This window comes from Lycium barbarum, chromosome 4, assembly GCF_019175385.1.
Source record: "Lycium barbarum isolate Lr01 chromosome 4, ASM1917538v2, whole genome shotgun sequence".
NCBI lineage: Eukaryota > Viridiplantae > Streptophyta > Magnoliopsida > Solanales > Solanaceae > Lycium > Lycium barbarum.
In genome coordinates, this window is record NC_083340.1 from 15182635 (window position 1) to 15205282 (window position 22648).

The following is a 22648-nucleotide window of genomic DNA, read 5'->3' on the forward strand; positions in this document are numbered from 1 at the left end:
GGTAGGGTTATGTGTCCTCTCATTCTAGCTACTTTTTTTTTGGCAAAACAGATGGCTTTTGTATCTTATATGATCTAACAGCCTCTTTGCTCAAACATCCAAAATCGATTTACTTTTTGAAATGTTTTGTTGTCGGAAGTGTTTTTTCCGAAAAGTATTTTTATAAATTAGCTGTTTATGTTTAGCTAATCAATTCAAAATGTACTTTTGTAAATATTAAGTAGCAATTTGCATTTAACCAAGCTTCAAAATCTCGGCCTCCAAAATCTTGATACCAACGTGGTATATAAATATACTGAGATGATATCATGTTTATTTATTCAAAAGACACTTTTCTCAAAAAAAAACCTCTATGATACCATCATGGGTCGTTTTGTTTTTGCCAAAACATCCTAAAGTAGGAAGAAACAAGAGTTGGATCATTCTGTCGTATCATTTCCTGCCAGGCTTAAATGTGTGATATTTGCTAGTATTCTAGCTCTATGAAAACCTTTTTGACAAAGGGAAAAGTAAGCACCTTTTAAATGTACAGTTGCATATAGAACAACTGATTTGGACACTTTTATATGAGCAAAGAACCTTATTATCGTGAAGGTAATGTCTGATTTCTTACCTATATCTTTCACAAGTTATACATCATCGATTTTGTATATCTTCTGATTTCTGACAGTACATTGTAAACATGTAAAGCACTAATACTGGGTTTAAGAGAACGACTCCAGTCCATACCCTAACACTGACTACTAAAAGTGCATGTAAGGAAGTTAATGGCAAACGTTAAATCTAGTTGCCAATCTCCCTTCAACGTGAAAATTTAGCAACTAATTTTCCTAAAGCAAGAATCTCCTATCATCTATGTATCATTCGCATCGTCTTCATCTACCTCTGGCTTGACAAAGAATTCAATATAAGCAATACGGCTGGGTTGCTGATAGCCAGCAGAATCAACATGCGGGTGTGGCATTGCTGGTTTTGCAACTGATACCAGATGTTGAACTTTGAGCATTCCCCCTCTACCAATGGTCAGCTTACTTCCTCGATTATCCCGGATGACAGTAGTGGGTATGTTTGAGGTTGTAGCTTTGAGAAATTTGTATTTATACCTGTCCATGTCAAGGTCTTGATCAGATTATACAGTATAGCACAAATGTAAAGCATTTGGCTTTTTACTTCACACTCAGTCAGGAGAGAAACCTGTGAGAGACTTGACGATCACAATGAAATGCAACCAGAAGATCGGTGTTTGCATAACACATAAAGTCTATCTGCAAAAATGAAATGTAAAAATAGATGAGGTTTAGAGAACATGAGAATCGAATGCTACTGAAATATCAGGTCAAGCCCTACCTGTAAGTCGCCATGGCCTTCACCTCTAAAGGTAACCGATGGTGGTGTAGGTTGTAGGATTAGATGAATGCTTGATCCTGGCCACTCAAGGTCGTCAATGGCTTCTTTTAGAGCTGCAGACTATCAATTGAACCAATGAGTTAAGTTACTCGGACTCTTCAAAAGTGTTGCCGCACCCGTGTCGGATCCTCCAAAAATACACTACTTTTGAAGGATCCGACACGCACCCGACGACATTTTAGGAGAGTCCGAGTAACATAGCCAATGACATGGTGATAATTAGCTCAAGGGTAAAGGATGAGACTTCAAGCAATCACAATCCTTATTGCGCTAACCGCCTTGTGATACAATGAAGGACAACAAAGAACATATTTCGTGTATGAATTCATGACACTTCACAATTACAAAAATGTGAAGCTAACTTCAGAAAGGTTGCTTAAGCTCTACTTGTGGGACTCGAAGAACCAGCAAGCCAAAACTTGACCATAGACTTAATTTAGTTCGGATGAACTCTTATTTCTTTGGATTAAAAGGAAAGAGAAAAAATCAATGAAATTTCTAAATTTTTCTTTTTGCTTTTGGGCGACTTGTTTAACTTCAAAAGCATGGAAGAAGAATACAGCTTTATTCAAAAGGAGGAAGACTAATACAACTTTCCTTCCCTCCCCGAATCCCCTTGAGCCAAACTAAGGAAATAAAATTGATCTCCTTAACTTCCTCTTCTATATTCCTTCTTGTTATTACACTACCTTTCTTTTCCTTTCCCTCCTTTCTGAACAAACTTAAGAGAGAATAGGGAGAGGAAACCAGATGACTGGAGCATTACTCTTGGATTTGTTGATTGCTTCTGCAAATGACCAGGGTCACTGAGAAATTTAGTCAAAATAGGAAACACCAGTTTTAAACCCAAGCTGCTGCTTCTGGGACATCATTTGCAGAGAATTAGGTTGATGGGCATTGGCACACATTTGTTTCAGTATCAGGGACAAAAAGTCCACAATAATAGCAGAAAATTAGGTTATATTTCCAGATGAAGCCTCCTGAAAGAGGCGTATCAGATAGAGACAGATAATTTCTCTTACATTACTCCACTAACCAATGCCGTCAAGATACTTAACCTAAATTTCAAGTTTAAAGTTCTATAGAACAAGGAACTGGAAACGATTAGTTTGACAGTGTGTGCAGTGTGCACTAGCAGACTCAGCTGAATTCGTGATACTTAAGTAGCCACCTGTTCGGGTGTTTACACTTTCACATTGCTGGAGAAGTCAAATCCTAGACAAATGCAAAGAAACTTCTCACTCAAAATTTAATTTTTGCCTTGGCCATGCGCAGTCAATTCAACGTATGGTGCTTTGAACCAGGAGTTTTGAAAGTTAATGGTTTCTGATTCTACCAACAAAAAAACATTTTATATTTATTTTTCAACAACTAAAAATCAGGGAACTTGTCTATGATGTTTTTACCACTTCAAATAACCTAGCATTTAAGGCCTGAATCAAAACAAAATCAGCAAAAATTCCCTATTTATGGCATGTAAGCTATAGTGAACTCTTCTCATGCAACAAAAGAGGCTTAAGTTCCATGTCAAAGTATTATGATTGCTACAACCAGTTTATCACAAAATAGAAGTATGGATGAACTACTACCTAAATGAATTTCGGATATTTGACAAGTTTCCTTGTGGAAGTCTCCGTTCCTGGAAGAAAGAACATATACTTTGACACTAAACTGTTTTGGACCTTTTCTATTCCTCAGCTCTTAGGAATCCATTAAAGTAATTGAAGCCAAGCTTTATACCAAACATCAAAGAAAGTCTGCCTACACCAGATTCACTCATTTAGCTTGATACACTCACTAACCTGATAGATAGAATTGAATTCACAAGACTAACTAAAGGAAGAACTGCAGAGGTTCCAACTTTCAGAAAATATGAGGAAACAAAAATGAGTTCTATATGTTCTTTTGTCCATCCTGTCTAGTATGAGCGCATAATCAGAAGATAAACTAGTATGATTTTATGGATAAAGTTATATCTCAAATAATCATAAACAGAAACACATTAGCAAAAGACACACGAAGAGCAATCTTTAATAAGAAATTTTTATGTTACTCCTGGTCCGGAAACATAGATTATGTGTCTAAGATGTGAATCATACAGACACATGCTTTCGTAGAGCTGGTGCTCACCAAAGACAGGATACCAGTATCTACTCTCTGTAACTGCTATCAAGGGGAATGTTTACCTTCACTGTAAAACTGAGAGGAGTACTTCCAGCAGGTTCAAAATTGTAGTCCCATGATATTGTATCAGGAATCCTTGTTCTGATTTCCGCGTAAGTACAAGAATCTGAAGAGTCAACAGACCTAACCCCGGAATTAGAAAAATAGGTTACAAAACTTCAAAGCTAGCCAAGGGGTGCTCATCCAGTGAAAGAAGACTTGGGAATAAGCAAAATGTGCCTAAAGATAAAGTGATTTTGCTTCTGAGATTCTGCATAACTCTATTAGTTAAGGAAGGACAACGCATATAACAAAACTTGTAGGAGATGCGATTCATCAACATTGATTTAATGGTGAAACTACTCAATTACTTAAACATTGACAACTACCATCTCACTTTATCTCTTTATTGAGGTCTTTCCAGACTTCCACTCAATAAAAGGCAGATATATACAAAGGAAAAAGAGTGTACTCTAGATAAGCCATGCACATAATTGAAAAAAAGACTTGTTCTACCACGACTTCACGGTTACGCTAATTAAAATGCGAAGTCACATGGTATGACCTTGAGACCTAAAGGGGATCCAGCATATAAGCAGAGTACTCACTGTATCATACTCGAATTATTATAAACGTGCATAGAAATTGTAACGGAACTTTTAAAAATATGTACATTATATTAAGAGCTGCAATCACTATCTTCAAAACTTTAGATCTTCCCCTGTTGGATACCCGTAAAGTGGGGGGAAATAACTAAAGATGTTTTTTCCTCTTCTTCGTCTTATTGGTGCTAACTAATAATAGGTCTTAATTCACTCTGTCAATACAACAACAAGAACATACCCGGTGTAATCCCACAAAGTGGGGCCTAGGGAGGGTAGCGTGTCCGCACACTGTACCCCTACCTAGGAGGTAGAGAGGCTGTTTCCGATAGACCCTCGGCTAGAGGAAAAACATAATTCACTCATTCAATTTTTCAAATTTTACTCTGTCTAGTCAACTGAAAAATGCATTTAATTAAAGAACCCTAGATAAACCAATGGAGCATTTCTATCATGAATCATACAGAACTGAAATGGAGGTGCCAACATCCAAAAGCTATTCGACAACCTAATTATAGAGAGCGAGTTTTGGAGGATAATTACTTGAGAAGAAGCTGCATATCAGGACCAGGATAGCATAATTCAATAGCGCTTGAATGTCCTTGAACTGAAAATGTATTCAGACAATCAATAAATAACCCTAAGCTCACTCCGAATCGCGGCCTCCCTTCTGCGCTATATTCATAACGAACAAATAACTACACAAAATAATAAACACCTAGTTCAGTATCACAAAAGAAGTACAAATTCACATCTCTGAACAGAAACAGGTACTCCCTCCGTCCCAATTTAAGTGTCTTAGTTTGACTTGGCACAAATTTAAGGAATAAAAAGAGAATTTTGAATCCTGTGGTTCTAAATTAATGTGTGTGATGTACTAAAATGTGCTTTAAATCTAGTTGTTTTAAACTTGCCCCATAGAATTTCCCCAGACCCCACTTGCGGATTACACTGGGGTATGTTGTTGTTGTTGATAATTCAAACATTCTACGGTAGTAAAATTACAAGAGACATAGCAAAATAGAAAACCTCTCGTTGCAAGTAAACTTTTGCCTGAAGACAAGCGGTTTCCTCAACAATTAAGACAATGCCATGTTCGGATAGCTCCAAAAGTGCATCCTGTATGTAATTGTAGAGGAGGAAACAGGAAATTATTGGTACAGAAATGGAATTTTGTTGTAGTATAAGAGAAGCTAACCTGGTGTTTTTTCCAGCGAACGGAAGTGAGGGCATCAACGACGCCTTGAACGTTATCAAGCTGGCAAACTAGATCGGCTGATTCCGGCCTCATTTTTCTTCTTCCGCCAAAATGCTACTGCCTCAGAGCTTGATTATTATAAACTTTATTTTTCTCCATTATCTTTGTATTTATACTCCACAAGTGGAGGGCACAGTCATATTGCGTGGAGCGTTTTCCAAACAAAACCCAATGCTCAATATTCACTACTCTCTTTCTCTTTGTCCACGCATCAGTAATAACTAAAATGGTAATTTTGCTAAATCATCTCCAAATTATTAGTCAATTGGCTAGTTGGCTATCTATCATTCATGCTACTATTCGGATTTCCTTTCTTTTCTTCTTTTTATTTTATATTTGAGGGAATTTTGTGTTCCTAAAAGGTATTATTAAAAAATAATTTACTCCCTCAAACGAAAACGAGTACATCATTTGGATTGTGAGAATCATCATAATATACTATATTAGAAAATGAATTGGAAATAATTATAATAAGGATAAAATAGATATAAAATGGTAAATTATCTCTTGATTTTTTAAACTTGACAAGTAAAATGGACATTAGTAGACAAGTAAGATTGAACTGAGGGAGTAAAAAGTTTTGGAAAGTATACAAGAAGTAATATAATGAAAAAACTTATAACTTCATTCCTGAAATACAAGGTGAAGTTATTAATATTTTAACAGTAATGTTTCCTACAAAATAAAAGGAATGTGTTGAATTTGTGACATGCCTATGAATATGGTGCAGTCAAATTGGATATAAGAAGTGATTGACATTTATTAGTAACAATTAGTGAGTGAGTACAATATCAGTTTGAGGGTCAATTTGGTTATACATCGTCTAATAAATTCATTAAATACTAACCAAAGATTTATGTAGTGAATTTTACAAAATAAAATAAATATTATTTGAACATCACATTGGAATTTCTTAATGGGGCACTTAGGACAGTCAGGTACATTGTATACTCGAATGGTGTAGTAAATCTTAATCTGATAAAATTATTGACGAAGGAGAGACTGTTTCAAGTTAATGTGCTTTCCTTATTTTCTTTTTGGAAAACAGTTTAAATATGTCTATGAACTATACAAAATGATCAATTATATATTTGTTCAACTAAACTCAAGCTATGTATGATGCTAATCATTTTAATAATAAAAACAAGGGCAAATGTAGACCAATTAAATAAAGGTAGGGGCAATTTTGATCTCAACTATTGACGAAGGGCAAGAATGCATAATTTTACATAGTTCAAGAGCCAATTTAAACTTTATTCGAACCACAATATAAATATAAGATATGTGTCTTTCACGTACACATTTATCAATCAAACAGAGTGCATATATTTTCTTCATAATTTTTAACTGTAAAGATTAAATTCATTAATTTAGTATATACCCGATTACCATGAAACTTAATTAGATTTGCACAAAGAAAAAGAAAGAAGGATTAGAGAAGAAAAAGGCGTAGATATAAGCACTTTTTGGTGAAAGGGAGTGGGGGGCTATTCCTAATTTTCTACATTTCAAACACCTGAAAAAAACAAAAATAGTAAGTGGCCATCAAGTCATTTCACTTGCCCACTTACTATTTTTGTTTCCCTTTTCCCTCCGGTATAGTATATATGTGTCATTTCCATTCTAAACCCTAAACCCCTCTTGGTACACACACATTACACAAATGTATCCATACAATTCTTATTATATGATGAGCGTTATCTTCAGCAATTAGCAATGTCGTCCACTTCAACTCCAGTACGGGCGGCAATGCCTAGCGCAAATGCGCCACCACCATTCCTTGTGAAGACTTACGATATGGTGGATGATCCGAGTACTGACAAAATCGTTTCGTGGAGTACCAATGGAGACAATAGCTTTGTGGTTTGGGATCCTGCAGAGTTTGCTAAGGACTTATTGCCTAAGTATTTCAAGCACAATAACTTCTCCAGTTTCGTTCGTCAGTTAAACACTTATGTATGCAATTTTTTCTTGGTCTCCTCTTCTTCCTTTTATTTAGGACTAGTATAGTATTATTTAATAACGTCTAGTGTTAGCAAAATAGGTAGACAGAATTAAAGAAGAAAGAGCTTTGATGTGATACCACTCTCCTTAAAGAGATATTGCTTTAGGGGATTACCAGCAATTCCTTTCAGGATTCAACAAAGTCCTAATATACTGCAGATTTTTCGTTATATTTATAGAAATTGAGAGATCATGTCCTTTCACGAACACATGTGTCTGTTTAATTTAAGACCTCTATATATTACAAACTAATTCAACATGTAGTAGTATCTTACTACTAGTTGTTGCTTTATTTATCTTGCTATTTTGTTTGTTGTTATTTTCCTTTCAATCTAGCTTTTACTACAATTGTTTTGAGTTGAGGTTCTATCGGAAAACAGTATCTCTACCCCCACAAGGGTAGGGGTAAGGTCTATGTACATCCAGAGGCGAATCTAGGATTTCTAAAGCATGGGTTCACCACCCAATTTTCAACCAAGTGCACCATTTAGTCTTTTGTAGTATGTGTTCCCGTAGGTAGTATTATACTAATATTAGAAAATGTATACATAAAATACCTAGTTTTATGGCGAGACCATGTGTTCACGTGCTCCAAAAATACCCCCTAAATTCGCCACTGTGTACATCCTACCCTCTCCAGACTCCACTTGTGGGATTACGCTGGGTATGTTTTTGTTGTTAGTTGAGTTCTTTTGATTTAGCTTTTCTTGTTTTGGGTTCTTTGATGATGCATAGTTCTATGTGTGGCATCGTTTTTGGATTGTTGTACTGAAATGTTTTAACACTTGGGTTCTTTGTGAAAATAGAGTTGTTTTTGTTTGTGGGTTTGTTGATTGGAAATGGAACGCTTTATGTTTTCCATCTTTTGATTGGTAAAGTTGATGATAGAAATTAACTATTTGAATTTAAGTAGAAAACAGATTGTTATGGAGAGCAATTTGATTGATAGCTATGGTGTTTTGTGGATTCTTTTTGTCTTTATTAGTTTGAGTGTCATTTGACAACATTAGGTGATATTTGATTGCTAGTTTTATAATTCGTGTTGAAGTGTATGACCATCTTTTCGACACCTCACGTGGGGCCTCTTTTTTTTTTTCATGGGCCAAGCACGTGGAAGTTCTTTTAAACAATAGCTGTCAGTGAGACTCGATTTCAGGACCTTTGCTTGCTCTGCTACCATGTTGAAGTGCGTTACTATCTCATCTAAAAGTTAAGCTATTAGAGAGAGCACATTGTTATTTACTTAATTATCTCTTCGACAATGCGTACTATTTTATTTAGCCTAAGTTAATTTCAAATTGAGCTACGAGTTTTGCACAAATAACCCTTCTTGTTTTCTCCACCCGGTGTTACTACTTGAAATGGGAAGTCAATCAGCCTGCCCTACAGTCAGGCAAACAAGTTTTCTCTAGGATATCCAGAGTATATTTCCCCTGAGAGATGGCCATTCTTGAGGTGACTGAGCAATTTGTATCCCCAAAAGTCTTTTAAGACATCACAGCTCTCTTTCGTCTAGAAGTGAGTGAAAGATGCTATTTCAGTGTCTTAATCCCGTCTTCATAATCTCTAGCGATGACAATATTGTCAACATATACAGCTAGATGGAGGCAGTATAAAATATTCATAGGAAACGGAGCAATTCAACATGTTAGGATTCAATCCAAAATTACGTTCTACCATTGTGGACTGAGAATGCGGAAATAATGTTGGCGTGTCACACCCCAGGATCTCTTCACATGTGGCGTGTGAAGTTACGCACCAGCGAGTGATAGGGGTAGTGATGTCACATGTGGGTGCATGCACCAGGGAACAATGTTCTCTTTGGATCGCTATGTTAGTCTCATCGAGATGAAGCTCCTAGTATGTCAGTTGGCGATTTTGTGATGAGACTAAAATAAAATTTTGAGACTTTGAATGAACTGCCTCTTAAACTTGCCAGGAAACTTTTTTTTTTTTCGATGATAGGGGAACCCGCAGCCGCTACCCTTCGGGTGCGCACCGGGTAAACCCCGCTCCTGTGCAATAGCCCGCAAACCACACAGGAGAAATAACCCCCACCAGGCAAGACCCGTGCGACGAGCTCGACCCAGAAGGCAAATCCCCCGATGTCATAGGCAGGGGGTTTCGAACCTGAGACCTCCATTATGCAAGCCCCATGCTTAACCAACTGAGCCACCCTTGCGGGTTTTCCTGGAAACTTCAACGATGAGTATATTGACCTAGTCTCGGTTGGTCTTTCCTCCTTAGCTCCGATACCTATCTAAAAAAGAGACGGACGGGGGGAAAAGAAAACTACTTGTTTTTATAATCGAAACTCTATACTAAGTGGTTTCTTATATAGGAGCCATTAGACAATTCTAGTAAGGGCGAGGCTTATAAGATGTGCTCTTTCAAAATGCATCATAAGATTGCATTACTCTGAAGCCGCCATCTTATCATGCCTACTTGTTCTTTAAGGCTATAAATATTTTCTATGCCATTTGCTGCCAACAAGCTGATTAGGAGATAAGGTGATACATTGAGTTTGAATGGAGCTCTAGTTATTTGTAGATTTTCTTCGCGTTTGTAAGGTAAGTTTTAACTAGTCATGGTGAATTGGTGATCACAGATAAGCCGCTTGTGAAATATCCTCTCTCTTTCTCTACTTTACTAATTACCATATATTAGAATAATAATTAATACTGAACCTCCATAGTGAACCTCTAGTCATACTTCCGTTATAATATTTTGCTTTCTTGTGCTACAAGCAGGGCTTTAGAAAGGTTGATTCGGACCTCTGGAAATTTTATAATGATGGATTCATAAGAGGTCAGAAGCATCTGCTTAGCAATATTACTAGGCGGAAGCCTGCTCATGGACACAGTCAGCAGCAGCAGGTGCATGGTCAGAGTGCATCAGTTGGGGCTTGTGTTGAGGTTGGAAAGTTTGGGCTTGAGGAAGAGGTTGAGAGGCTGAAAAGGGATAAGAATGTGCTTATGCAGGAGCTGGTTAGGCTGAGACAACAGCAGCAGACTACTGATAATCAGATGCAAACTGTGGTGCAGAGCCTTAAGATTATGGAGCAGCGGCAGCAACAGATGATGTCGTTCCTGGCAAAAGCTGTTAACAGCCCTGGGTTCTTGGCACAATTTGTACAGCAGCAAAATGACAGCAATAAGCACATGATGGAAGGCAACAAGAAACGCAGGATTAGACAAGATTTTCCTTCAGATGATCGCTCTGTTAGCCCTGCTGATGGACAGATTGTGAAGTACCAACCTATAATGAATGCGGCAGCGAAAGCAATGCTCAGGCAGATAACGAAACTAGATTCTTCTCCTAGATTAGATAACTTCAGCAACAGTCCTGAAAGTTTACTGGTTGGCAATGGTTCACCCCAATCTAATGCATCAGACGGTGGAAGTAACAACCAAATTTCAGGAGTCACTCTTCAGGAAGTTCCACCCACTTCTGCCCAGCCATTTGCCAGTGCAACTTCAGCTGTTGCCGGGCAAAGTTCATTGTCTGCCAACATTCAGTTTTCAGAGAGCAGTTCCCTGGTTGGAGCTCAAGGTTTGCCACCTGTTTTGCTTTCTCCATCAGATATGATTATGCCTGAGCCCTCACAGTTACAAGAAACTGTGCCTGAAAACAATATGGATGTTAATGGATCCAAAACGAGTAATGGTTCTTTCATGGATCCCACATTGGGTGGAAATGGAGAATTGCCATTGGAAATTGATACTTTTTCTCCCGACCTTCAAATTGAATGGGAGAGTGCTTTGATGGACGATGTAGGAGAGCTTCCTAGTGTGTGTGATCCCTTCTGGGAAAAGTTTCTTCAAAGCCCGTTCCCTACCGAGACAGAGGAGATGGACTCGGTTGATATTGAAGATATTAAGACTACTGAAACTAAGCCACTAGAAAATGGACGGGACAATCAACACATGGAACATCTTACTGAGGAAATGGGGCTTCTAAGATCAAACAGTAAAAAAGTATGATTGGTCACCAAAGAAAATGTGCATGAAGTACTCTAGAAATCTCAGCTCTTAGTGTATTGAGTCATGGGAGACTTCCCATAAGATAGTAGCTCTAATACCTGCTTTTACCTTTGTCTGCATATATGGAAAGCTTCTTGATTCATCTGGATTACTCTTATGTAGTTCACCTCCATTTTTTGTTTCTTCCTTACATAGAGCTTAATGGACCTACCGTGCTAAATGTACGTTGGAGGTTTCCTTTTTTCCCTTTTTTAAATTTCTCACTGTATGAGCTCTCTGGTCATTTAAGTATGTAGAAGTTACAGATCTGTGCTACTAACAGGCAAATGCCCTTTTAACCCTTCTATATACTAGTCTGTTAGTGACATTGTTGCAAGGAGTTGACATAAAAAGGATTATTTTCTCATTCATTTATCTCTATTTGATTATGTTCCATTCATCTTTCTTTGCAAGATTGTTGGCTTTGAAAAGATAGCTTGATTTATTGGTTGTGACTTTGTGGCAAATTATGTGCCTGTGTTTTCAAGTAGTAATTTACCTACATGATTTGATTACATGAGAAGTCCGATTTTCTTTCTTGGCCGGCAAGGAGAATAGGTGTGCCATCGTGGGACAGAAAACTTATCTTGCATGTACCAAGTCAATGCAAGATTGAGATCCGTACTTTGCTGGGGCTTTCACTGCAGTGATTACTATTAAAAATTGAATGCATGTGCTTATAAGAGAAACAGCTTGGTTTTGGTTAACATTTTCATGCTGTTGTGTGTTTGGCAAGTCTCTGAACATTTTCCAAAAACTATTTTATGAAAGTAACTCATCTTTTGAAAAATATTTTCAGGTATTTGGTTGGAAACTGGAACATGTTTTTGAGGAAAAAATATTTATAGAAGATTGCTTTTTTTAAGATGGAATATTAATAAAAGATTACTATAATGTTGCTAAAAGAAAGTGTTAGAATTTTTTGAGCATTAAAAATTGATAATAATGTCAAGTGTCCCCAGAAAATGACTTTCAAAATTTCCATGATCTTTGGTTCTCTTTTCGTGTTTTCTTTCACCTTGTTTCCCAATATTCTGATTCCTTTCAACACCCTTATTTAATTTATGTTAGTCAAGCTATTGTCAACTTAAACTTTGTTGGTGCTTACGTTGATATTGGAAAAGTTTTCAACTTTCTTTTAGATAGAATCTAAATTCACTTCTACAGAGTGTGGTGAGGTGGGGGAGATCAATCCATCATCCATGGTGGTTAAACTCTGCTCTACGATATGGGGGAGGTTCTGCAAAACATAGCTTAGCGTCAGAGAGATCCATGAGCTGTTCGCCTATGCTTTACATGCGCTTTTCGGTCTGCATACCCTCTTGCTTTGCACACTGAGAAATCTACTATCCTAATCCTATCAAAGAGATGATCAGATATGAAGTTGCAACTCAACCTCTTTCTGGGATTCTAGGAATTTTTGCTTATAAGAAGTTATGCTCGGGTTTGGTCATTTGGAAAAGAAAATGTTGATTGAACAGTTCATGTAAGAGGCAGATGATGAAGCCGCCTTCTCTTCAGATAGAGAGGTCTCTGACACCATATTATCGGTTTAGAGCAACTTTAACTATGTTAATTTCTCGGGCCTCGACAAAGAATTTACTTTAAAAGGAATATAGGTTTATCTTTCTAGCACATTATGCAAGAATAGCTTGCTATTGACAGGATTGATATATTAAGCAATTGGACATAAAAGTTCTCTTAAGAATTTTGCCATCCGATTTCAAAGGTTTAGATTTTAGCTCTACAACACCTTAAAAAATCTCTGAAGCCATTGAGAATATAGTTTCCATTTCTAACTTCTGCTTTTCCGCTACTCCACCCCCCTACCCCAACCCCCCTCTTTTGTTTCTTTAACCATTGATCATTAGAGAAGCTAATGAAACTCTGACTTGGTGGCTAAAGTCAAGTTATTCTGATTAAGAATCCTGCTAAATATATGTGCAACTGATAATTAGTTGGTGCTTTTTCAACTATGTGCTTTATGTCACTTACTGGAAATTTGAAGATATTAGTGTTTTCACCTTTTTCTCCTCCCCTGCCCCCCAGCAGCTGATGAAAAATGTCACGACCCAACCCCGTAGGCCGTGACTAGTGCCCGATCTGAGCACCCGAACCCATCTATTAAGTATTATCTCAAATTCCATCAACTCATTCTAGTATATGGCGGAAGCCGACAAGGCTTTATTTCAAATTTAAGTAATTTCCAGAAAAATTTCGGCAGAGTTTCCTTTGTTTTACGGACTATCCAATATACCCTGCACGCAGAAAATACCAACAAAAGCCACACAGGGCTAACCAAGCAAGATATAAACATATGCGGACCGGCCGCCTCGGCGTATAGGATCGCCCAAACAACATATGCGGACCGGCCGCCTCGGCGTATGGGATCACCCAAACGACATGTACATACATCCATACAGAAAGACCCTAACCCACAAACATGTCCACAGACCTCTAAACAGACCGACAGAATCATATGACGGGACAGGGCCCCGCCGTACCCATGAACGAATATATACAAATGCACTAATAAATATATATACCAAAAGTATAAGCTCCGGAAAGAGAGGAGCACTCCGAATAGCAGAAAGGGTGTCCTAAACAGGTGGATCACCAGGCTGTGCGTCTGTACCTGCGGGCATGAAACGCAGCCCCCGGAGAAGGGGGTCAGTACGAAATATGTACTGAGTATGCAAAGCAGAAGGTACAGAAATAAATCTGAATAATAATCGAATCAGATATATAGAAAATAATACATATCAAAATGTTTATTCCCAAAGTATAAATTATGCATAGGGCACTGGAAAATGTGGTCGCCCGCCTGTCGATGGCGCCACAACACAGCATAACACCAGAAAGTTTCAAATCTCCGAATCCCCGTCACACATCACAACACAGCATAACGCCAAACACAGCATAACGCCAAACATAAGTGGAACCCGGCCCTCGAGCAAGGAGCACGGTGAACCATAAACACAGCATAACACCGGAATATATCAAAAAGCGCACGACAACAGAACCGGCCCGGGAACCGGCGAACGATATCATAGTAGGCACGAGCGGAGTAGTGAGGAATCATATGCATAAAATCATTATTATAAATCCGAAGGATAAGTAAAATAGTCATATTTGAAATCGGAGTAATAATTATCACTTTTTGATTCAAAGTTGTCGAATTTACATAAAGGGCGTCGCGGGACCCACGGACGAGTATAGACCCGAACTGAGTCCGCCTATGAAAAACATACCCATTATACATCAAGCAAACTCCTATAAAAATTATTGGAGCGATCCGAGCCTCTATGCGAAAAATATGGCATTCAGAGATTACAAAATTCCTTAAAGCGAACATTTTCCATGTGAATTTCGGAAAGCGATTACTTCAAATACATCATGGTTCATATTTCATAAAAACATACATAAGAGTGCCAAAGAATATATATATATGGATCATAACATGCTCGGATCTCGAATTTGGAATTCCCTTAAAGCTCCAATCTAGCCTATGTGAAACTAAGGCACGCCAAAAGAAGGAAGGTTGCTTTACATACCTCAAACGCTCTCCAATATGATCCAACTCCAGCTAAGTCCAAACTATGATTCGGGCTGCCCAAGGTCTACAAACAAGCCATAAAATGCCAAACATTAGCTAAAGACTTTTTGGGCATTAAATTCCAATTTCGCCCTTAACTCTACGGAAATTTGGGCGGCATTTCCCCTGTAAATAGGCTACCCCGAGAATTTAACTCGGCCATATCAATCAACAACAACAGCAACAACCAACCTAACAACATCAACAACTAATTCGGAAAGCAATACAACAACAATAGCTTTCTTTTTCCACTATTCAACAACTTACATAAATTCAATTCGACAACTTACCTTCAAGCCAAAATCGACGCTTATACATTCACATACTAACCCATGCCCCTACCAACAATATTTAAGGACATTCTAAGCAATTCATACAACATTTCCAATAATCCAAATTTTTCTCCAGCTACCCGAAACAGCCCCCTAACCGAAACAGCCCCTCTAACTTTTTCTTCATTTACAAATTATGGTTTGTATTCACAATTCACCTTCTAACAATACTATCTCGTCCATATACCAATTACATTAAATATACAAAAGCCCCCAAATCAGTCCGCAACATCTACAACCTCAATTTGAACCAATGAACATTCATTTCCAGCATAAAATTCAAAGCGACGACGATTAAAACATTAAGCGATATTCATTCGCTCATTGTCATATAATGTGAACCATTTCAATCAACACTACACATACACATATATGGATGATTCCCAATTGTTCTTCACCTTACAATGATCATAATCAACTAACTAAACATTAATTCATAATTTCAATCACAACACAACAACACCCATCACACGCCCAACCCTCATACATATGGCATCCACTTCACCATTCTTTATTTCATGATTTTTAACCATAATAAGATACTACAACATGAATATAACCATCATAACACAAGAACAAGATCAAATCTTACCTTTTTATCTTCAACTTCCACAAGCCTAGGGTTTCCACAAGATGAGAAATAGTGGATTGATCGCTCCCACAATGCTTCCACGCTACTTAGGGACCTCAATATAGTTGATTTGTGCCAAAGAAATAATTTTTGGAAGGCTAGAATTGATCTTGATTTTTTTCAACTTGGTCGTGAGGTTGGGGGGTTTTCTCCTTCAACTTTTAGATATTTTTTTTTTTTGTGGGAAGTGAGAAAGATGAATACATGGTCATCTTTTAACTAATATGAAGTGCATTGTTGTCCCTTGGCCCACATTAAATGAGTTGGACCACTTAAAAGATGACACCAAATTGTGTGGGCACCACATGGAATTTGTGGATGACTTTCCACTTCTAATTTTATCACTTTTGGTCCCAAATTTTTCCTAATTGATCCATACCAATAAATTCATGCACAACTTATATCTCAAAATAAAATCGAAGGTCAAGAATCCCGACTTTGTATCCCGAAATAATTTTGTCCCTAACTTATCGTAATTAATCCAGATTATTCCACTGTACAAAAATACGGGTTCTAACATCCTCCCCCCCTTAAGAACATTCGTCCGCGAATGTTAGATTTATCTCACGGGTCATACAAACAATTTGGGGGAGTTTCCTTCTCAACTATCACAACCATACATTTATTGATCAAACAACAAAGTCAAATAGAGAATTGGATTACCTGTAGGTTCCGAAAATAAATGAGGATACTTCTTCTTCATATGCTCCTCAGCTTCCCAGGTCATTTCCTCTCGGTTATTGTTCCGCCACAGCACTTTAACAGAAGCCATATCTTTGTTCCGCAACCTTTTTACCTGACGATCCAATATGGCTATAGGCTGCTCCTCATAAGATAGCTCCTCTGTGACTTGAATATCATCTACAGGAAAAACTCTGGAAGGGTCACCAATACACTTACGAAGCATAGAAACATGAAATACCGGGTGTACCGCTCCCAAATCAGCTGGCAGATCTAATTCATAGGCCACCTTGCCTATTGTACGAATAATTTGATACGGCCCAATATATCTCGGACTGAGCTTCCCTTTCTTGCCGAATCTCATAACACCTTTCATAGGCGACACTTTCAGGAACACCCAATCGCCAATCTGAAACTCTAACGGTCGACGTCGTTTATCAGCATAAGATTTCTGTCGACTCTGGGCCGCTAGCAATCTCTCTCGAATAAGTCTCACCTTATCCACGGCCTGCTGGACCACATCTGGACCGATGAACTGAGTCTCACCCACGTCAAACCAACCAATCGGAGATCTGCATTTCCTGCCATACAAAGCCTCATAGGGTGCCATCTGAATACTGGAGTGGTAGCTGTTGTTATATGCAAACTCAACAAGCGGTAAATGGTCGTCCCAGCTACCCCTGAAATCAATAACGCAGGCACGCAACATATCTTCCAATGTCTGAATAGTGCGCTCGGCCTGTCCGTCAGACTGGGGATGGAAGGCTGTACTCAGGCTCACCTGGGTTCCCAATCCTTCCTGAAACGATCTCCAGAACCTAGCTGTAAACTGGGCACCTCTATCGGAAATAACAGACACCGGAACTCCATGAAGTCGTACAATCTCCCTGACATAAAGCCTGGCATAATCCTCAGCTGAATAGGTGGTCCGAACCGGAAGAAAATGGGCTGATTTCGTCAGCCGATCAACAATAACCCAAATAGAATCATACCTCCGTGGAGTGCGAGGTAGACCTGTAATAAAGTCCATATTAATGATCTCCCACTTCCACGTCGGTATCTCCATCTCCTGCAATAGCCCACCGGGCTTCTGGTGCTCAATCTTAACCTGCTGGCAATTTGGACACTGAGCAACGAACTCTGCTATATCTCTTTTCATACCGTCCCACCAATATAGGCATCTGATATCATGGTACATCTTCGTCGACCCTGGGTGAACAGAATATCGGGCGTAATGTGCCTCGCCCATAACCTGTCGCCGCAACCCTGCAACGTCAGGTACACACAATCTGCCTCTGTGAAATAACACTCCATTAGGTGAAATCTCAAACGGAGTCTTCTCCTGTGCCAGCGCTGCGTCTCTGTACTTTGCCAGAATAGGATCCTCATACTGATGCCGCTTAATATCTTCTGTAATAGAGGACTCAGCAATACCTCGAACAGAAACCCCAACATCTCCAGAATCAGCCAAGCGAACTCCAAGACTAGCCAACTGATGAATATCGCGAACCATTTCTTTACTCTCTGATGGCACGTCTACTAGGCTGCCCATAGACTTGCGGCTGAGTGCATCCGCCACAACATTAGCTTTCCCAGGATGGTAGAGAATGTCAACATCATAATCTTTCAGCAACTCTAACCACCTCCGCTGCCGCAAGTTCAGCTCCTTTTGCCTAAAGATGTACTGAAGGCTCTTATGATCTGTATAAATGTCAACGTGAACCCCATATAAGTAATGTCTCCACATCTTCAAGGCATGAATGACCGCGGCCAGCTCCAAATCGTGAGTAGGATAATTCTTTTCATGTTTTCTGAGCTGCCGGGAAGCATAAGCTATCACCCTGCCATGCTGCATCAACACACATCCCAAACCAATACCAGAGGCATCACAATAAATCACATACCCATCTGGACCCTCCGGAAGAGTCAGGACTGGAGCCGTAGTCAACTTCTCTTTCAGCAACTGGAAGCTACGCTCGCAAGCATCTGACCACTGAAACTTAGCTCCCTTCTGAGTCAGCCTTGTCAAAGGCGCTGAAATGGAAGCAAACTTCTCCACGAATCTCCGATAATAACCAGCCAATCCCAGAAAGCTACGCACCTCTGTCGGCGTCGTAGGTCTAGGCCAATTCTTTACGGCCTCGATCTTCTGGGTATCCACCCGGACGCCATCAGCCCCAATAATATGTCCCAGAAATGCCACTGAAGATAACCAGAATTCACACTTAGAAAATTTAGCATATAATTCCTGGTGCCGAAGTGTGCCAAGTACCGTCCTCAAATGGTCTGCATGCTCTGCTTCTGACCGAGAATAAACCAGAATATCATCGATAAATACGATCACAAACATATCCAAGAACGGTCTGAATACCCGATTCATCAGGTCCATAAATACTGCTGGGGCATTTGTCAGCCCAAAAGACATAACTCTGAACTCATAGTGCCCATATCGGGTCCTGAATGCTGTCTTGGGAATATCAGCCTCTCGTACCCGTACCTGATGGTAACCCGATCGCAGGTCTATCTTCGAGAAGTACCTGGCACCCTGCAGCTGATCAAACAAATCATCAATCCTGGGGAGGGGATATTTATTCTTGATGGTTACCTTATTCAACTGCCGATAATCAATGCACATCCGCAGCGAGCCGTCTTTCTTCCTCACAAATAATACTGGAGCTCCCCAGGGTGACGCACTAGGCCGAATGAAACCCTTCTCCAATAAATCTCTCAGCTGCTCTTTCAATTCTTTTAATTCTGCAGGTGCCATTCTGTACGGAGGAATAGAGATAGGCTGAGTGTCTGGCAACAGATCAATAGCAAACTCTATCTCCCGTTCGGGAGGTAGACCCGGAAGCTCATCTGGGAATACATCTACAAATTCATTAACCACTGGGACTGACTGAAGAGTCGGTGCCTCTGCCTCTAAATCATGAACACGGACCAGATGATAAATATACCCCTTTCTGATCATTTTCTCAGCCTTGAGGTATGAAATAAACTTACCCCTCGGCGATACTGTATTACCTGCCCACTCTATAACTGGCTCCCCTGGGAATTGGAATCGGACTATCTTCTTTTGACAGTCAACATTAGCATAGCAAGAAGCTAGCCAATCCATACCCATAATCACGTCAAACTCGATCATATCTAACTCTACCAAATCCGCCTTAGTGCAGCGGCCACAGATAATCACGGAACAATCTCTATAAATCTGACTGGCTATAACAGAATCCCCTACTGGTGTAGCTACCTCAAAAGGCTCTATCGGTTCGGATTCTATCCCAATTTTATCAGCAACGAGTGGAGATATAAATGATAATGTAGAACCAGGATCAATCAATGCATACACATCACGAGAGAAAACCAGTAATATACCTGTGACGACATTAGGCGAAGCCTCCTGGTCCTGTCTGCTGGCTAAAGCATAAATGCGGTTCGAAGGACCGCTAGAACCCGAAGCTCCGCCACGACCCCTGCCGCGGCCTGCTGGTGCTGGAGTACCTCGCCCCGCAGGGCGCATCGCCACCGAGGCTGAAGATGAACCACCGGCTGACCCGGTAGACTGAGCTGAACTGCCTGTACCACCTCTAGCCGGACAGTCTCTCATCTGATGGCCCTGACGGCCGCACACAAAGCATGCACCCGTAGCTCGGAAACACTCTCCCGGGTGCTGTCTCCCACAGTAGGAACACAAAGGTCTGGGTGGCCTCATCTGACTGCTGGAACCTCTGTTCAACTGTGAACCTGAAGCCCTGGAGCTCGGGCCTGCCCCTGAATATCCGACACCCTCAGATCTCCTGCCGGTAAACTGTGGGGGTGTACCCCGGCCTGACGGAGGAGGATGTCTGCCTGACTGCTGCTGCTGAGGCTGTCCGCCTCGAGAGTCTCCAGAATAACCTGCGAATCTGGCCCTCTTGGGCGGCCTCCTGTCCCGATCTCTGCTAGAATAATCAGCTCTATGTCGGTCCTCCATACCTAGGGCATAAGCCTGTAGTCGGGCAATATCCATGTCTGCCTGCAATGCCACCGCCATACAGCCATCAATCAAATAGCGGTCTAACCCCATCACGTATCTGTGCATCCGATCGGCCATATCTGCTACTATGGCAGGTGCATACCGGGCCAAAGAATCAAACTCCATATTATACTCACGGACGCTCCGACCCCTCTGCTGCAGATGCAAAAATCGGTCAACCCGCGCTCGCCGTAACTCTGGGGGCAAAAAGTGGTGAGTGAAAGCAGTCACGAACTCGTCCCAAGTAGCTGGGGTAGCACCCTCACCCCTGGATAGCTCCCAGGACTCATACCAGTGAGCAGCAACATCCCGTAGTCTATGCGAAGCCAACTCAACAGACTCAGTCTCTGAAGCCCTGACCAAATCTAGTGAGCGCCGCATCCCCCGAATAAAGTCATGGGGGTCCTCGTCGGGCTTAGACCCGTAAAACTCTGGAGGGCCACATAATAGAAACTCTCGAACCCTCAGGCTGTCACGCCTATCGTCATCATCATCATCTCTCCGCCCGCGTCTGCGAGCCTGTCCCGCTACCAGAGTGGTCAATAACTGCACAGCCTCTCTCAGTGTCCTGTCCTCCGCCCCTTGCTGAGGAGCTGGAGGCGCGGAAGCTGAAGCCCCTGGAGCTAATGGTGAAGCTGCTCCAGACTCCTCTGACGATGAAGACGTAGCAGAGTCGGCTGGCCGGGATGTAATATCACGCATCATCTGAGCAAGGGTCCGAGTACCCTTCTGAGCCCGGCTGGTCTCTCCTACTACGCCCTTTTTCTTCTGGGCGGCCGTCGCCTTTTTCGGAGGCATCACTGAAAGAAAAACAACAACAGATCAAAACAGAATCATCCTAATAGCACAGTTCTATCGCACGATCTAAGATCAGAAGAAAAGACAACATCCTAAATGTCCTGTAGCCTCCTGTTTATAGATGTGGTGCACAACACACCGATAAACAAGACTCTACTAGACACGATCTGTGGACACTCCGAGGACAAACCGCTCTGATACCACTTCTGTCACGACCCAACCCCGTAGGCCGTGACTAGTGCCCGATCTGAGCACCCGAACCCATCTATTAAGTATTATCTCAAATTCCATCAACTCATTCTAGTATATGGCGGAAGCCGACAAGGCTTTATTTCAAATTTAAGTAATTTCCAGAAAAATTTCGGCAGAGTTTCCTTTGTTTTACGGACTATCCAATATACCCTGCACGCAGAAAATACCAACAAAAGCCACACAGGGCTAACCAAGCAAGATATAAACATATGCGGACCGGCCGCCTCGGCGTATAGGATCGCCCAAACAACATATGCGGACCGGCCGCCTCGGCGTATGGGATCACCCAAACGACATGTACATACATCCATACAGAAAGACCCTAACCCACAAACATGTCCACAGACCTCTAAACAGACCGACAGAATCATATGACGGGACAGGGCCCCGCCGTACCCATGAACGAATATATACAAATGCACTAATAAATATATATACCAAAAGTATAAGCTCCGGAAAGAGAGGAGCACTCCGAATAGCAGAAAGGGTGTCCTAAACAGGTGGATCACCAGGCTGTGCGTCTGTACCTGCGGGCATGAAACGCAGCCCCCGGAGAAGGGGGTCAGTACGAAATATGTACTGAGTATGCAAAGCAGAAGGTACAGAAATAAATCTGAATAATAATCGAATCAGATATATAGAAAATAATACATATCAAAATGTTTATTCCCAAAGTATAAATTATGCATAGGGCACTGGAAAATGTGGTCGCCCGCCTGTCGATGGCGCCACAACACAGCATAACACCAGAAAGTTTCAAATCTCCGAATCCCCGTCACACATCACAACACAGCATAACGCCAAACACAGCATAACGCCAAACATAAGTGGAACCCGGCCCTCGAGCAAGGAGCACGGTGAACCATAAACACAGCATAACACCGGAAT

At 40.6% G+C, this 22648-nt stretch overlaps 2 protein-coding genes across 4 annotated transcripts; one reads left to right on the forward strand and one right to left on the reverse strand.

Annotated features, from left to right (window-relative positions):
• Positions 1-580: 580 nt before the first annotated feature.
• LOC132635322 (uncharacterized) lies at positions 581-5615 on the reverse strand. Of its 3 annotated transcripts, XM_060351652.1 has the most exons (7): positions 5371-5605; positions 5202-5291; positions 4716-4870; positions 3594-3714; positions 1348-1467; positions 1195-1265; positions 581-1103 (listed from the first exon to the last, which is right to left on the reverse strand). In XM_060351652.1, exons 1-7 carry the CDS (start codon positions 5461-5463, stop codon positions 854-856), a joined length of 900 nt encoding a protein of 299 aa, XP_060207635.1. In that variant the 5' UTR covers positions 5464-5605; the 3' UTR covers positions 581-853. The 3 variants fall into 3 exon arrangements, with proteins under 3 accessions (XP_060207635.1, XP_060207636.1, XP_060207634.1); XM_060351653.1 differs by lacking the exon at positions 5202-5291 and having other exon boundaries at positions 5371-5615; XM_060351651.1 differs by having other exon boundaries at positions 5202-5551.
• Positions 5616-6996: 1381 nt separating this feature from the next.
• LOC132635323 (heat shock factor protein HSF8-like) lies at positions 6997-11784 on the forward strand. Its single transcript, XM_060351654.1, has 2 exons — positions 6997-7386; positions 10185-11784. The coding sequence occupies exons 1-2, from the start codon at positions 7147-7149 to the stop codon at positions 11415-11417; spliced, it is 1473 nt and encodes a 490-aa protein (XP_060207637.1). The 5' UTR covers positions 6997-7146; the 3' UTR covers positions 11418-11784.
• Positions 11785-22648: the final 10864 nt, after the last annotated feature.

What these genes read in the sequence shown, in the direction of transcription:
- LOC132635322 (XM_060351651.1), bottom strand. Translation starts at nt 5,405, where the DNA reads ATGCCCTCACTTCCGTTCGCTGGAAAAAACACCAGGTTAGCTTCTCTT. An exon ending in AAGTTTACTTGCAACGAGAG is followed by an intron (nt 4,871 to 5,201) that starts GTTTTCTATTTT and finishes TATTTTGTGTAG; the next exon opens with TTATTTGTTCGTTATGAATA. An exon ending in AAGGCCATGGCGACTTACAG is followed by an intron (nt 1,266 to 1,347) that starts GTAGGGCTTGAC and finishes TCATTTTTGCAG; the next exon opens with ATAGACTTTATGTGTTATGC.
- LOC132635323 (XM_060351654.1), top strand. Translation starts at nt 7,147, where the DNA reads ATGTCGTCCACTTCAACTCCAGTACGGGCGGCAATGCCTAGCGCAAAT. An exon ending in TTCGTCAGTTAAACACTTAT is followed by an intron (nt 7,387 to 10,184) that starts GTATGCAATTTT and finishes TGCTACAAGCAG; the next exon opens with GGCTTTAGAAAGGTTGATTC.